We start from the raw sequence: 16,431 nt of genomic DNA, 5'->3' as shown, positions 1-16,431 counted from the left end.
CTACGGTGTCTCCCACAGCTACAGTGTCTCACCTACAGTTACAGTGTCACCCTTCAGTTACAGTGTCTCCCCTTCAGTTACAGTATATTCACGTTTACAGTGTCTCACATTACATTCCAGTCGTTCCAGTTACAGTATTCTACACAGTTACAGTGTACAGTGTCTCACATATTCTGCCCTCAGTACAGTATCTCCCTACGATTACAGTGTCCTTCAGTTACAGTGTCTCCCTTCGAGTTACAGTGTCCCCCAGTTACAGTGTCTCCCCTACAGTTACAGTGTCTCCTGCAGTTCCTAGTGCAATTTTCTCCCTACAGTTACAGTGTCTTCCCTTCGTTACAGTGTTATCCCTTCAGTTACAGTGTCTCCTTCAGTTCAGTGTCTCCCCCCTACAGTACAGTGTCTCTGCTAGTTACAGTGTCTCCCCTTGTTACAGTGTCTCCCCTACAGCTACAGTGTCTCCCTTCAGTTACAGTGTCCCCTTCAGATACAGTGCCTCCCTTCAGTTACAGTGTCTCCCCTTTGTACAGTGTCTCCCCTTTGGTTACAGTCTCCCCTACAGTAGTGTCTCCCCTACAGCTACAGTGTTTCCCCTTCAGTACAGTGTCACCCTCCCTTCAGTTACAGTGTTTCCCTTCAGTTACAGTGTTTTCCTTCAGTTACGTTATCACTCCCTACAGTTACAGTGTCTATATATTACAGCATTTACACCGTTACAGTGTCTCCCTCCCTACAGTTACAGTGTCTCCCTTCAGTACAGTGTCTCCCTACAGTTACAGTGTCTCCCCTACAGTACAGTGTCCCTACAGTTACAGTCTCCCTACAGTTACAGTGTCTCCCTACAGTTACAGCATCTCCCTTCAGTTACAGTGTCTCCCTTCAGTTACAGTGTCTCCCCTCAGCAGTACAGTGTCTCCCTACAGTACAGTGTCTCCCTTCAGTTACAGTGTCTCCCCTTCAGATACAGTGTCTACCCTCCCTTCAGTTACAGTGTCTCCCTACAGTGTCTCCCTAGTTACAGTGTCCCCTACATTTGCAGCGTCTCCCCAGTCAGATGTCCTTCATACAGCTCCCTTCGGTACAGTTCTCCTTCAGATACAGTGTCTCCACTCCTTCAGTTCACAAGCTACAGTGTCTCCCAGTTACAGTGTCTCCTTCAGTTACAGTGTCTACATACAGTGTCTCCTTCAGTTACAGTTCTCCCATTCAGATACAGTGTCCCCTACAGTTACATTAATCATTAATGCTCCCCTACACAGTGTTTTACAATTTCAGTGTCTTCCAGTTACAGTGTCTTCCCTCATATTTCATACATTGCAGTTACAGATACAGTGTCTACCCTCTCCTCCAGTTACAGTGTCTTACACCACGTGTCTCCCCTTCAGTTACAGTGTCCTTCAGTTACAGTGTCTCCTTCAGTTACAGTGTCTCCTTCAGTTACAGTGTCTCCCCTACAGTTACAGCATCTCCCTTTCAGTTACAGTGTCTCCCATTCAGATACAGTGTCTCCCCTACAGTTACAGTGTCTCCCCTACAGTTACAGTGTCTCCCCTACAGTTACAGTGTCTCCCCTTCAGTTATGTCTCCTTCAGTTACAGTGCCCCCTTCAGATACAGTGTCTACCCCTCCCTTCAGTTACAGTGCTCCCCACAGTTACAGTGTCTCTCAGTTACAGTGTCTCCCTTCAGTTACAGTGTCTCCCCTTCAGTACAGTATATCCCTTTCAGTTACAGTGCCTCCCCACAGTTACAGTGTCTCCTCAGTTAAAGCATCTCCCTTTCAGTTACAGTGTTCCCCTTCAGATACAGTGTCTACCCTCCCCTTCAGTTACCGTGCCTCCCCTACAGTTACAGTGCCTCCCCTAGCAGTGCCTCCCTTCAGTTACAGCATCTCCCCTCAGTTACAGCATCTCCTACAGCAGCGATCTCCCCTACAGTTACAGCATCTCCCTTCATTTACAGCATCTCCCTTTAGTTACAGTGTCTCCCCACAGTTACAGTGTCTCCCCTTCAGTTACAGTGTTCCCTTCAGTTCAGTGTCTCCCTACAGTTACTGCATCTCCCCTTCAGTTACAGCATCTCCCTTCAGTTACAGTGTCTCCTACAGTTACAGTGTTCTACAGTTACAGTGTCTCCCTACAGTTACAGGTGTCTCCCCACAGTTAGTGTCTCCCCACAGTTACAGTGTTCCCCTACAGTTACAGTGTCTCCCTACAGTTACAGTGTGTCCCCTTAGTTACAGTGTCTCCCTACAGTTACAGTGTCTCCCACAGTTACAGTGTCTCCCTACAGTTACAGGTGTCTCCCTACAGTTATAGTGTCTCCCCTACAGTTATAGTGTCTCCCCTACAATTGCAGTGTTTCCCTAGTTACAGTGTCTCCCCCTACAGTTACAGTGCTCCCCATACAATTGCAGTGTCTCCCCTACAGTTACAGTGTCTCCCCTACAGTTACAGTGCCTCCCCACAGTTAGAGGTGTCTCCCCTACAGTTACAGTGCCTCCCCTACAGTTACAGTGTTCCCCTACACTGTGCAGCCCCATAGCTACAGTGTCTCCCCTACAGTTACAGTGCCTCCCCTACAGTGCCACAGTAAGCCCCCTACAATTACAGTGTCTCCCCTACAGTTACAGTGTCTCCCTACAGTTACAGTGCTCTACAGTACTACAGTGTTCCCCTACAGTTACAGTGCTCTCCCTACAGTTACAGTGTCTCCCCACAGTTACAGTGCCTCCCATACAATTGCAGTGTCTCCCCTACAGTTACAGTGTCTCCCCTACAGTCACAGTGCCTCCCTACAGTTATAGTGTCTCCCCCTACAGTTACAGTGTGCTCCCTACAGTTATAGTGTCTCCCCTACAGTTGCAGTGCTCCCCTACAGTTACAGTGTCTCCTACAGTTACAGTGCTCCCTACAGTTATAGTGTTCCCTTACAGTTACAGTGTCTCCCCCACAGTTACAGTGTCTCCCTACAGTTGCAGTGCCCTACAGTTACAGTGTCTCCCTACAGTTACAGTGTGCCTCCCTACAGTTACAAAGTCTCCCCTACAGTTGTGCCCCTACAGTTACAGTCTCCCTACAGTTACAGTGCTCCCTACAGTTACAGTGTTCTACAGTTACAGTGCCTCCCCTACAATTGCAGTGTTTCCCACAGTTACAGTGTCTCCCCTACAGTTACAGTGCCTCCCCTACAGTTACAGTGTGTCTCCCCTACAGTTACAGTCTCCCCTACAGTTACAGTGCCTCCCCACAGTTACAGTGCCTCCCCTACAGTTACAGTGTCTCCCACAGTTACAGTCTCCCCCTAGTTACAGGCTCTACAGTTACAGGTCCTCCCCTACAATTGCAGTGTTTCCCCATGTACTCTTACAATTGCAGTGTCCTACATGCAGTGTCTCCCCTACAGTTAAGTGTCTCCCCTACAGTTACAGTGTCTCCCCTACAGTTACAGTGTCTCCCCTACAATTGCAGTGCCTCCCCTACAGTTACAGTGTCTCCCCTACAGTTACAGTCTCCCCTACAGTCACAGTGCCCCTACAGTTACAGTGCCTCCCACAGTTACAGTGCTCCCTACAATTGCAGTGTTTCCTACAATTGCAGTGTTTCCCCACAGTTACAGTGCCTCCCATACAATTGCAGTGTCTCCCCTACAGTTACAGTGCTCCCCTACAGTTAAACTGTCTCCCTACACTGCAGTGTTTCCCCTACAGTTACAGTGTCTCCCTACAGTTACAGTGTCTCCCCTACAGTTTACAGTGTCTCCCTACAGTTACAGTGTTTTCCCTACAGCTACAGAGTCTCCCCTACAGTTACAGTGTCTCCCCACAGTTACAGTGTCTCCCCACAGTTACAGTGTCTCCCCTACAGTTTCAGTGTTCCCCCTACAGTTACAGTGTCTTCCCTACAGTTACAGAGTTCCCCCTACAGTTACAGTGTCTCCCCTACAGTTACAGTGTTCCCCCCTACAGTTACAGTGACCTACAGTTCAGTGCCTCCCCAGTTAAACTGTCTCCCCTACAAATTTGCAGTGTTCTCCCTACAGTTACAGTGTCTCCCCACAGTTACAGTGTCTCCCCTACAGTTTCAGTGTCTCCCCACAGCTACAGTGTCTTCCCTACAGTTACAGTGTCTCCCCTACAGTTACAGTGTCTCCCCCACAGTTTCAGTGTCTTCCCACAGCCATGTCTCCATACAGTTACAGTGTCCCTACAGTTACAGTGCCTCCCCTACAGTTCCTGCTCCCCCTACAATTGCAGTGTTTCCCTACAGTTACAGTGTTCCCCTACAGTTACAGTGTTTCTCCCTACAGCTACAGAGTCTCCCTACAGTTACAGTGTTCCTACAGTTACAGTGTCTCCCCTACAGTTTCAGTGTCTTCCCTACAGCTACAGTGTCTCCCCTCCACAGACAGTGTCTCCCCTACAGTTACAGTGTTTCCTCCTACAGTTTCAGTGTCTTCCTACAGCCACAGTGTCTCCCATACAGTTATAGTGTCTTCCCCACAGCACAGTGTTCCTACAGTTATAGTGTCTTCCCTACAGTTATAGTGTTCCCCTACAATTGCAGTGTTTCCTCCAGTTACAGTGTCTTCCCTACAGTTATAGTGTCTCCCCTAAGTGCTATAGTGTCTCCCCTACAATTGCAGTGTTTCCCCACAGTTACAGTGTTCCCTACAGTTACAGTGTCTCCCAATACAGTGTCTTCCTACAGATAAGTATGTCCCCACAATTGCAGTGTTTCCTACAGTTACAGTGTCTCCCCACAGTTACAGTGTCTTCCTACAGCCACAGAGTCTCCCTACAGCCACAGTGTCTCCCCCACAGTTACATTGTCTCCCCTACAGTTTCAGTGTCTTCCCACAGTTACAGTGTCTTCCCTACAGTTACAGTGTCTCCCCTACAATTGCAGTGTCCCTACAGTTACAGTGCCCCTGACAGTTACAGTGTCTCCCCTACAGTTACAGTGTCTTCCTACAGTTCAGTGCCTCCCTCACAGTATGTCTCCTACAGTTATAGTGTCTCCCCACAATTGCAGTGTGTCCCCTACAGTTACAGTGTCTCCCCTGACAGTTACAGTGTCTCCCCGACAGTTACAGTGTTCCCCTACAATTGCAGTGTTTCCCCATGGTTACAGTGTTTCCCTCCACAGTTACAGTGTTCCCCCACAGTTACAGTGTCTTCCCCTACAGTTACAGTGTTTCCATACAATTGCAGTGTTTCCCAGTTACAGTGTTTCCCCTACAGTTACAGTGGTCTCCCCTACAGTTACAGTGTCTCCCCAACAGTTACAGTGTCTCCCCTACAGTTACAGTGTCTTCCCTACAGTTACAGTGTGTTTCCCCACAGTTACAGTGTCTCCCCTACAGTTGCAGTGTCTTCCCCTAGTTACACTGCCCCCTACAGTGTTTCCCCAGTTACAGTGTTTCCCTACAGTTACAGTGTTCCCCTACAGTTACAGTGTCTCCCCTACAGTTACAGTGTCTTCCCTACAGTTACAGTGTTTCCCCTACAATTGCAGTGTTTCCCTACAGTTACAGTGTTTCCACAGTTACAGTGTCTCCTCGACAGTTACAGTGTCTCCCCTACAATTGCAGCACCCTCACAGTTACATGCTTCCCTACAGTTACATGTGTCTCCCCACAGTTACAGTGTCTTCCTACAGTTACAGAGTTTCCCCTACAGTTACAGTGCTTCAATTGCAGTGTTTCCTACAGTTACAGTGTTTCCCACAGTTACAGTGTCTCCCGACAGTTACAGTGTTCCACAATTGCAGTGTTTCCCCACAGTTACATTGTTTCCTACAGTTACAGTGTTCCCTACAGTTACAGTGTCTTCCCTACAGTTACAGTGTTTCCCTACAGTTACAGTGTGTCCCCTACAGTTTCCATGTGTCTTCCCTACAGTTACAGTGTCTCCCCACAATTGCAGTGTGTCCCCCACAGTTACAGTGTCTCCCTTACAGTTACAGTGTCTCCCCTACAATTGCAGTGTTTCCCCTACAGTTACAGTGTTTCCCCACAGTTTCAGTGTCTTCCCACAGTTACAGTGTCTCCCTACAATTGCAGGTGTCCCCGAAGTTACAGTGTTCCCCTACAATTGCAGTGTCCCCACAGTTACAGTGTGTCTCCCTCATAGTTACAGTGTCTCCCCTACAATTGCAGTGTTTCCTACAGTTACAGTGTCTCCACAGTTACAGTGTCTCCCCTACAGTTACAGTGTCTCCCGACAGTTACAGTGTCTCCTGACAGTTACAGGTTCCCCACAATTGCAGTGTTTCCCTACAGTTACAGTGTTTCCTGTTGTACTGTCTCCCCTACAGTTACAGTGTCTCCCCTACAATTGCAGTGTTTCCCACAGTTACAGTCCCCCCACAGTTACAGTGTCTCCCCTACAGTTACAGTGTCTCCCCACAGTTGCACTGTCTCCACAGCTACAGTGTGTCTCCCATACAGTTACAGTGTCTCCCAAGTTACAATGTCTCCTACAGTTACACTGTCTCCCTACAGTTACAGTGTCTCCCCTACAGTTGCACTGTCTCCCTACAGCTACAGTGTCTCCCATACAGTTACAGTGTCTCCCCAAGTTACAATGTTCTCTACAGTTACACTGTCTCCCCGACAGTTACAGTGTCTCCCCTACAGTTACAGTGTCTCCCTACAGTTACAGTGTCTCCCCTACAGTTACAGTGTTTTCCCTACAGCTACAGTGTCTCCCTAAAGCTACAGTATTTTCCCACAGCTACAGTGTTTCCCCACAATTACAGTGTCTCCCCTACAGTTATAGTGTCTCCCCACAGTTACACCTCCCCACAGTTACAGTGTCTCCCCTACAGTTACAGTGTCTCTACAGTTACAGTGTCTCCTACAGTTACAGTGTCTCCCCTACAGTTACAGTGTCTCCCTACAGTTATAGTGTCTCCCCTACAGTTACAGTGTCTCCCCTACAGTTACAGTGTCTCCCCTACAGTTACAGTGTCTCCCCTACAGTTACAGTGTCTCCCCTACAGTTACACCGTCTTCCCTACAGCTACAGTGTCTCCCCTACAGTTACAGTGTTTCCTCTACAGTTACAGTGTCTCCCCTACCGTTACAGTGTCTCCCCTACAGTTACAGTGTCTCCCCTACAGTTACAGTGTCTTCCCTACAGTTACAGTGTCTTCCCTACAGCTACAGTGTCTCCCCAACAGTCACAGACTAGCACACCTGGGCGACAGTCACCATATTACCTTTATCTCCTATGGTTCTGTGTCGATGCAATTATTTCACCTGTAAATGTCACTTGTTTCTGAAAATTACATTCTAGTGTTGCAATAATTCATCAATTGATAGTATATATATATATATATATATACCTGTATATATATATATATATATATATATATATATATATATATATATATATATATATATATATATATATATACCTGTATATATATTTCATGTAGATCCACAATGAAAACGTGGATACGATAAATCTTGATAAAATCACACAGGGTGTGGTGGTGTTGGTGTGCGGATTAGTGGATGTCATGTTTATGACCTGACCTCATGTTTAGTAAGGTGACTCTGTGTACTTAAGCCTTTCTCTGTCTATGTAACTCAGTTGCCTCTGAAGATGTCTTGAATAAAGACGAAAGCTAAGATGCTCCATTGTTTCCCTTTTCCCTGTGTGATTTTATCAAGATATATATATATATATATATATATATATATATATATATATATATATATATATATATATATATATATATATATATATATATATATATATATATATATATATATATATATATATATATATGCACTGTACATACAATTTTTCTTAATGTTATATGAACAAAGATGGACAGGGGTGAGGAGAACAGCAAGTGAGTGGTTGATGGGAGTGAGAGGTGCTGGCAGGCACGGGTACACATACAGTACAGTACACACATCACGCGCACCACCACACATGCTTGGCCGGGATGCACGTGGTGCTCAGTTATCACACGTCAACACGCTCAACAAAACTAAAAACTGGAATTTATCTACAAAACTTTATCATCCTTCACTGGTTCTCCACATACTAAGCAAAGTTAAATGACATCTGGTTTGTGAACATTGCTCCTAAATACAGGATAAGAAGTTGGTGTAGTCAGGACTGGGGGGTGGGTAGAACAGTACATGGTGTGAATGTGTAGGGAGAGGTAACTACCAGGGCTGTGTTCCTTGTGTGGCTGCCAACACCTTATAAGCTGTCAGACAACACAGTTTAAGCTAATGTTTCTAAGTTGAGAGGGGTCCCAAGATATGTTGATGTTTATGAAGGTAACGGACTGATGTGAAGTGTAAATTTCAAATTCCAATTTTTTTTTTTGTCAGAAGACACCAAGGGGTAAGCCTAACCGTTTCAGCCATAATTTGTTTTGCCTTGTTCAAGATCTCAATATACTGTAAGTACTCCTCAACATACACTTAGGTTCGAGGATCAAAAGGTAGGAATTTGTGCAGTTACCGTACTTATCCCAACAACTCGGAAATTTTAAATAATTTTGCAACGCTAATTACACGTCACCTGATTTTATGGTAGATTTTGGTGTTTCTGGGTCATTGTGGATATACTAAATAAGGACTTGTTTCTGTTGTAGAAAGTCATCTGTTAGAGTACTGTAGGCAGGTGAGGTGCTAATCACCGGTAAATTAATGATAGTGAGGTGAGGGAATCTGAAAGAGGTCGGTGAGGAGACAGAGTTAGCCAGAAGAATAGAGGAAACGAGTACATCACTGACCGAGTGGAGAGTTTACGAGTACAGATTGGTGACCTCGAAAGACGTGAAGCAAACAGCGCCAGGAACTGTTGTTGTGTGATCTATTATTCACTGTATGAGTTAGTCTCAACACTCAAGTTCTTTATAAGAGTTTCACGACCCTTGGATCAAGGATTTTGTGAAAAATCAGTTTTCTTCCCTAAAGTAACCCATGAATTAATCTTATTAATCATGGTTGGCACAAAAACTGAGGAGCTAAAGTAATTAAAAATTTTGTGAAGTGACGTTTAAAATGTCCAGCCGTAAGTACTGTATATCAAGACAAACATACACCAGATATATAACAGAGAAACTATAACATACTGTAGTTCCAACATACTACAGAAAACTACATTATAGCTTTTCCGAAGTTTTAGTAACAAATGTTTTTCAAATTAAAAAGGAGTGTGGCAGTTAAGACCTGTGGTGCACATCTCCCAGAAGCCAATGTTTACGTTCAGGATGCCGAAAAATGATTGACAAGTTGCATTAATAATCTACGAACCCAAATTCAGTCTCGGCGCAGGATTTAGTACTACTAAGAGTAGCTTTGGTCACTTGAACATGAAGATACCTTACAAAGAGGAATATCAATGTTGGATGATTTTTTTTTACAAATAAAGTCCAGAGTACACAGATGTTATGTCAATGAACTATTACAGGCAGACACTGTGTGGTGGACAGAGTAACACGCAGGACATGCCACCTCTCAACATGGAACACAGGTCTTAGTTGTGACTGGCTAGGAGGGACACTAACAGGGTAGATCTGAAATGAGGGCAACCTGGGAACCTAGGAGACAAAATGGTCAAAAGGGGTGGGGTCAAGGGTGTGGTCAAAAGGGGTGGGTCAAGGGTGTGCTCGGCAGGGGTGGGTCAAGGGTGTGGTCAGCAGGGGTAGGTCAAGGGTGTGTTCAGCAAGGGGTGGGTCAAAGGTGTGGTCAAAAAGGATGGGTCAAGGGTGTGGACAGCAGGGGTTGGCCAAGGGTGTGGTAAACAAGGGTGGGTCAAGGGTGTGGTCAAGGTTAGGCCAGGAGAAAGTTGCAAGAAAATAAGAGAAATAGAGCTGTGTTTATCTGACTGTTACAACCGACTAATGTTTACTATACAAGTGTACGGCCGAGATCTGTTAACTTAAGCTGTATGATATTTGCATGAATATAAATATTCACAAACACACACACACATTATAATATATATGATATAATTATAAAAGTGTGTGTATACGTATATATTAACATATATGAAAATAAATATGTATCTATATATAAGGCAAGTGTATCAAAAGCCATGCATGCTTACACTGAGGGTGTCATGTGCTGGGTAACATTACTCCCTGCTTAGGTACTGACAACATTGACACACTAGTGAGAGTTCACTAGAAGCCATCACACAGGATGAGGATGACGCACACTGGACCAGGTGTCAGGTGACACAGGAGGAGGTATGACACAGACCACCAGGTGGGTGTCGTGGTACAGCCAGGCATTCCACACAGGGCGGAGGTCACCACTCCTGGTCACACAGGGCGAGGGTCATCACTCCTGGCCACACAGGCTGGATTTCACTCCTGGCCACACAGGGTGAGGGTCATCACTCCTGGCCACACAGGGTGGAAGTCATCACACCTGGCCACACAGGGTGGAGGTCATCACTTCTGACCACACCCTCCTGCCCACTAAGATTGGGGATCAAGATTCATTGGAAGGTCAAAACACTGTTGGCAATGTGTGGCTGGCTCTGTGGCTAAGGTTGTGGAGTAATAAGTGCATCTGGTATATGTGGTCAGACCTTATGGCTGGGACGTGTAGCCAGACCCTTTGACGAGGGGCAAGTTGTGTATGGTCAGGAAGTGTGGCCAGACACTGCTGCAAGAATATGTGATCAGACTTGTGTGGCCCATGTAATGTGACATGACTTACTGTGTGTGGTCAGATTATGTGATGAGGCTGTGGCACTATGTGGCCAGGTATGGTAGGGAGGCCTAATTGTATGGCCAAACTGCATGGTCATATAACCAGACAGTATGACCAGGCTATGTGGCTATGCTGCTTGGCCAGGTTGTGTAGGCAGACTGCCATGAAAAGTGTGGCCAGGCTGTATGATCAGGAAATGTGGCTAGGCTGTATGATCAAGAAGTGTGGCCAGGCTCAGGAAGTGTGGCCAGCCGTATGCTCAGGAAGTATGACCAGGCGTGTGATCAGGCTCTGCAGCAAAGTTGTGTGGCCAGTCTCACACTCTCCAGCACTCTCCACCCTCAGCGTTAAGGCTCCAGAATAAATTAAACAAATTTCACTTTGCAAAAATATAAAAGACTCAATTTAAACAAAAATAACTTATAATCACCGAATAACTTATAAATTTATATACTGTAAAAAAAGTTATAAACATTGTAAATAATGAAAGCCAAACTTAATGATGGCCACATTCCCGGGTGAGTCCCTGTGTACCTCAGTCACCTTCACTCCTAACATTCTCAAACACTCCTAAGATAATTCTTTCTCACGTAACTAAAATTGAGAGAACACATCTTGTTAGTGGAATTCTGACGTCATTTTAGAACGTTATTAACACAGTTTTATCTTGAGGAACTACTGCAGTGTGGTTCTCACTACCACCAACAGCTACGAGTAAAATTTATATGATGAATCTTTGGAAGTATAGGCTGTGGTCGCTAACTTTACCTCACAGTGAAATATATTAATCCACTGCAACAGTGATTATTAAACATTTAATTTTCCAGAGATTATTATTATCACTGGTATACTGAAACTACTGAGTAAGTTGTAAAATATTTGTACAGTATAAACCTGTATGGTGAGGTAAAGCCCTATGATGACTCTAAAGGTAGGAGCGAGGTACACACGCCTCCCCACGACCACGGCCCCGCTGAGGAGTAAATATCAACATAATGAGAGGCGGAGGTGCACCTACGTTGTTGCCAGGCTCCATGTTGCTCGTGTCTATGGTGCGGTAGATGCCGATGGGGATCTCACAGGTGGTGGAGCACAGCTTCTGGTACAGTCGCCCGTATGTACGGATCCACAAGTCCTGCTTTCCAATCTTCATCTGCAGACACACATGTTATGTGACTACCTGATGTTGCCAGCATATGACCATGACCTAATTATTATTCATAGGATGATACCCATGTTCATGCCTGGACACACACACACAAGTACTGTATAGCATCTGATCAAAGACTTTGCCAATGAGACCTACATCAACCTTACAAAAGTTTAGCTACATTGCGTGTAAACAAGCGACCATAATAATACCTTATCTAATGTACCTCTATTTAGCTATGTCAACTATGACCAGTATCCTAAAATCCTGACTTTGGTTAAGTATTAAAAGAATGTGAAGTTAAATAAATTCTTGGTGACATTCAGTTTGGTAATTTGGGAGAATTGTCAACCACATATTGGTTAGTATACATCTTAGACAAAATCTGGAGAGGCACTGAAGCATGAGACCACATCAACAACAGGTCACTTATTGAATTTAACCCCTTGTGTACGGGGACCCCTCTGAGCTGAAGGAAATTGTCTAGCGTCAGCCAAATAAAAAATAAAAATGGCGTCCCTGTAGCGAAAGGGTTAGTGGAGATTGTCTACGAACGAAGTATTTAATAATGTGGACCAAACTGTCGCCGTCACTCATTGTTACTCCCCTTCATGATCATGCTCATGATGATCATCATGATCAAGATCAACATCATCACCACACACGTACACAAAAGGGAGATGAGGGTTGTCAGGAGCGAGGAGGGTTGTCAGTACACCACTAGGTAATGACTCATTACAGTATTGCTTATTATTCTAAAGAATGCATGTCTATGTGAGTGAATGTGTGCACATACCACCCTTAACAACAACTACTACCAAGACAACAGTAGGAACAACAAAATTACTAGCAAAGCTTTATATCCAAGACCTGGCCAGATACAAAGCTTTATTGGATCACAGATTACAATGTATAAGACTGTAAAATGAATCGTAAATCTGTATAACAAACACCACATTTGTCATTGCGTGAGGCTATGGATACATAGAGGAAATTCGTGTTCGTGAATACGGTGTGTGTGTGTGTGTGTGTGTGTGTGTGTGTGTGTGTGTGTGCAGGTGTCATGCATGTGTGCAGATCACTTTACATATGTATGTTTTGGATAAATAATTTAAATCCCACCTTTTATGATACGATTGCATATCTTAAATTGTGTACCATTATTAACTAAATAATAAAAAAAAAAATATGACAGCTCTGGGTATGACACTCCACAAACTCCTGAGTGTATTGTAAGTCCATCTACTCCATGTCATAGGTCAAGCACAGTGCCAAGCTCCCCAGCTCTCCTGTCCCGGCCTACCGAGGTGAGGAAACCCGAGCCTGGCGCCTGGTCGACCCCCAGCAGCAACCTGACGAAGGTGATGAGGTAGTCCTTGACGAAGGCCTGGTAGAGGAGTGTGTCGAGCATACTGGCGGAGAAGACGCTCCCAGCAGCGAAGGGCAGCCGGAACATGTAAGAGATGTGTGACCCACGCTCCTTCTCTCGCTGTGTGAGGAATGTGGCATTACAATAAGCCCTACACCTGCCTTTTCTTGTTACCATTTTGTTATCAACTTGTGCATTAAATACTGAGTTGGATCTAGAGTATTTCATGATGGTGCCATCGCGTAGAGGACGTGGAAATGTTGTACTCTGCCCATACCTAGAGGTGCGACCCTTCCCTCCCCCCGCGCTGCTCCAGTCATATATAGCATTCACTGCTGTTTTATTTTGTTTTTTATTAAGTTGACATATAAACATTTTAAAATTATGTAAACTTACTGAGACTGTGACCCTATCAATGAACATATTATAAATAGCAGAAACATGTGAACTTAAACTAAATGTTACAGGCAGGAGCCCTGTGAATGTACACTTAGTAATCAGAAACATTTAGTTAGAAAATCTACTGAAGTTATAATCGCATGATGAATGTAAATCTAAAGTGATAAAAACATTGAAAGTTAATGCAAAATAAAATATATTTGAGAAAAATTATATGAAGACAATGTATTAGTCATTTTCTCTAAACAAAGATACAAGTTCTTTTGGACATTTAACTAAAATGCCGGTATAACATGTTATGAACCTTCAACCTTTGTCTATGTTATCAAGCATTGAAAAAGTGTCCACTGATGAACAATGTGTGTGTTCTGATATACACCTGGGTGGCTCCTACACAGCCTCCTCAGTGTCTTGAGAGGAGTGTTTGTAGCTGTCAGGAGTACACTATAAACTACCTTACAAGTGGAATTATACAGTTTATTGAATGTAGCGAGAAAAATAGGTGTTGAAGTACTCGCTATTGCCCTATCAGAAATCCCAGTTAACTGCGCACCAAACATCAGAATGTGAAACTATTCCTCCCACCTGTGAGGAGGTAACATGAGCAGCACAATGGCTGTGTCTACAGAACCCCCCAGTAAACACTAAATCAGAGGCTTCCATCTTCCATAAGCTATGTTTATAAACCATTACTAATAACAATAAACAAACATTTTCGATCCTAGTCAATGTTGTGTTTTTTGTGAAGAAGTGCGTAAAATGATGAAAATCATACAACAAATTTCCATACCTTTTGATGTACAATCTACTGTAGTGACACCATGAGACTCAGTGTTATCCACGATGGGCTTTAAAAAACTAACATTCCACGTCCTCTTGAATTATTCTAAGAAAATGTTTTAAAATTATTACGAAGTTAAAAAAAACACATTGAAATTGTGTCAACACTCTCACACACACACAATATATGGGTTTAGATGGTTGAGACGACATTAACAAAAACAAATCATGCAGTATACAAGGTGCTACCATGCGCACAGCCCAGAGCATGACAGCATGACAATAATGCAAAATACAGGCCACGACAAGTGCATGCTAAAGAGTGTGTTGTTCACCCGGAGCTGACACATATTATCCTCCATCTGCTCTTTAACTCTACATTATTATAAATATTTAAAGCTTACATTTGTACAGTTTTCTTCATTACTGCAAAATTACCCCCAAATAAATAGTTAAACCATCAACATTGATTTGTTTTGAGGAGCAGATGTGTGAAGAAGAGCGCGGTAGACTTGATCTGTGTGGGAGCTGCAGATGGTGCTGTTCCCGGCCACAACCTCCACTCCTACACCATCATCAACTACTACGTATTATGCTTTTAAAAAACCCGTAAAGCCCTGTAGCTTCCTGCAGTGTTGTGCTTTATGGATTGCTCTATAACTGTATTTATTCAGGGAATATTTAAGCAACACAAACATGGCAGGACACTTGAACAATGACCCCAGCTATTCTGAGAACTGTGGTACTGTCCTGGGGAAATCAAAAACATCTTCAACTCTAACAAAAAAAATCTGGTATCAACAGCAACAAAATGAAAGGTTAATACTGTAAATTAATTTTTAAGGGAATTTATACAAAAGTTAAGAGGTATCCCTAGGGCCTTAGAACACATGACAACACACGGTTCACTCCAGAGCAACTTCTAACACCCTAAAATGGTTAGTGAGGAACATACTGAGGATGTGTGGAGGTGAAGGTGAGGCCGGTGAGGGAGGTGATCATGCCGGCACTAAAGAGACTCACGACTCTCAGTCTGAAGTGGTCATAAGAAAAAGGGAGATGGTGGTGTCTCACAAGGTCTCCTCCTAGCAGAAGACGATTTAAAATTGTCTTAAGGATTTATGAATGTTAACTACATTTTAATGTCAAACATTTAAAAAAGGTGGAAGTGTTAAGTGTACCATTCATATTATTATTTTTCAATGTTAAGTAAAAAGGTAGGGGCGAGTCGGAAAATATCAACATTTCAAAATGAGACGTCACTCTAGAGCTCGCCGTACCAAGCATCAAGCAGACCGCCGGGATGCAGCAAGCCTCAGGGTGTTACTGAGAAGGCAAAGTCAAACTTCACAATTGAGAAATCAGGGAGCGCAGTGCAGCATGGTCAGGGTGATCCATGGTACGACCAGGAAGGCCAGGAGGCCGGTCAGTGAGGACTGTGCTCGTACACCATAACCTTTGCCGTGCGTGTCCGTGATTTCTCAGAAAAAAGCCAAGAAATCCGAAAAGTCAGTAAAGTGTTGTGGCCGCAGCGACGCGGCAGGAAGGTTACCCGTTCCAGCTGATTAATGACTTCAGAGTAGTAAATCGGTCGTTGAGGCGGAGGTCGCCGCCGGAATGAGCGGGACCGGGACCGACGAGACGCAGGGCGACCCCCAGGGACCTGAGTCTGGCTACCCTGCAGGTTACACACAACACAGTCGCCGTCAGACACCACCACCACTCTCACTCCACCCACCGAATCCCTCACCATCTTTCACCAGCCATCCCACCCCTACCAAGGTTCCAGCCGCTGCCTCTCTCACAGCTACCCAACTTAAATGTCTTATACTTTACACACATAGAACCTCATCAGTAGTGTTCTGTTCCCAGCTGGTGATGAATAGGATGATGCAACCTTACTTTTCCATCCTTCATCCTATCAAGGCTCTCCTCCTTCCCTTTCTTATTTGTTCTTTATCTTATTTCAAGACCCTTCATCCTTACCCTGACCAACAGGAGCCCTTCATCCTTGCCTTGACCAACAAGAGCCCTTC

At 44.4% G+C, this 16,431-nt stretch overlaps 1 protein-coding gene across 4 annotated transcripts in view; it reads right to left on the bottom strand.

Moving 5' to 3' along the window:
- The window catches only part of LOC121863322 (potassium channel subfamily T member 2-like), a gene marked incomplete at both ends in the record, with an annotated part of 50,809 nt that overhangs the window by 9,394 nt on the left and 24,984 nt on the right, over nt 1-16,431 (bottom strand). For 2 of the 4 annotated variants that reach the window (XM_042361942.1, XM_042361943.1), the window contains 3 exon segments: nt 11,716-11,850; nt 13,151-13,336; nt 15,948-16,073. In XM_042361942.1, coding sequence (XP_042217876.1) covers nt 11,716-11,850; nt 13,151-13,336; nt 15,948-16,073 — 447 coding nt within the window. 4 annotated transcript variants of the gene reach the window in all.

Source organism: Homarus americanus, unplaced genomic scaffold, assembly GCF_018991925.1.
Source record: "Homarus americanus isolate GMGI-L3 unplaced genomic scaffold, GMGI_Hamer_2.0 scaffold46197, whole genome shotgun sequence".
Lineage (NCBI taxonomy): Eukaryota > Metazoa > Arthropoda > Malacostraca > Decapoda > Nephropidae > Homarus > Homarus americanus.
Note: the sequence above shows the minus strand (reverse complement) of the source record. Positions and strands in the feature narration are given on the sequence as shown.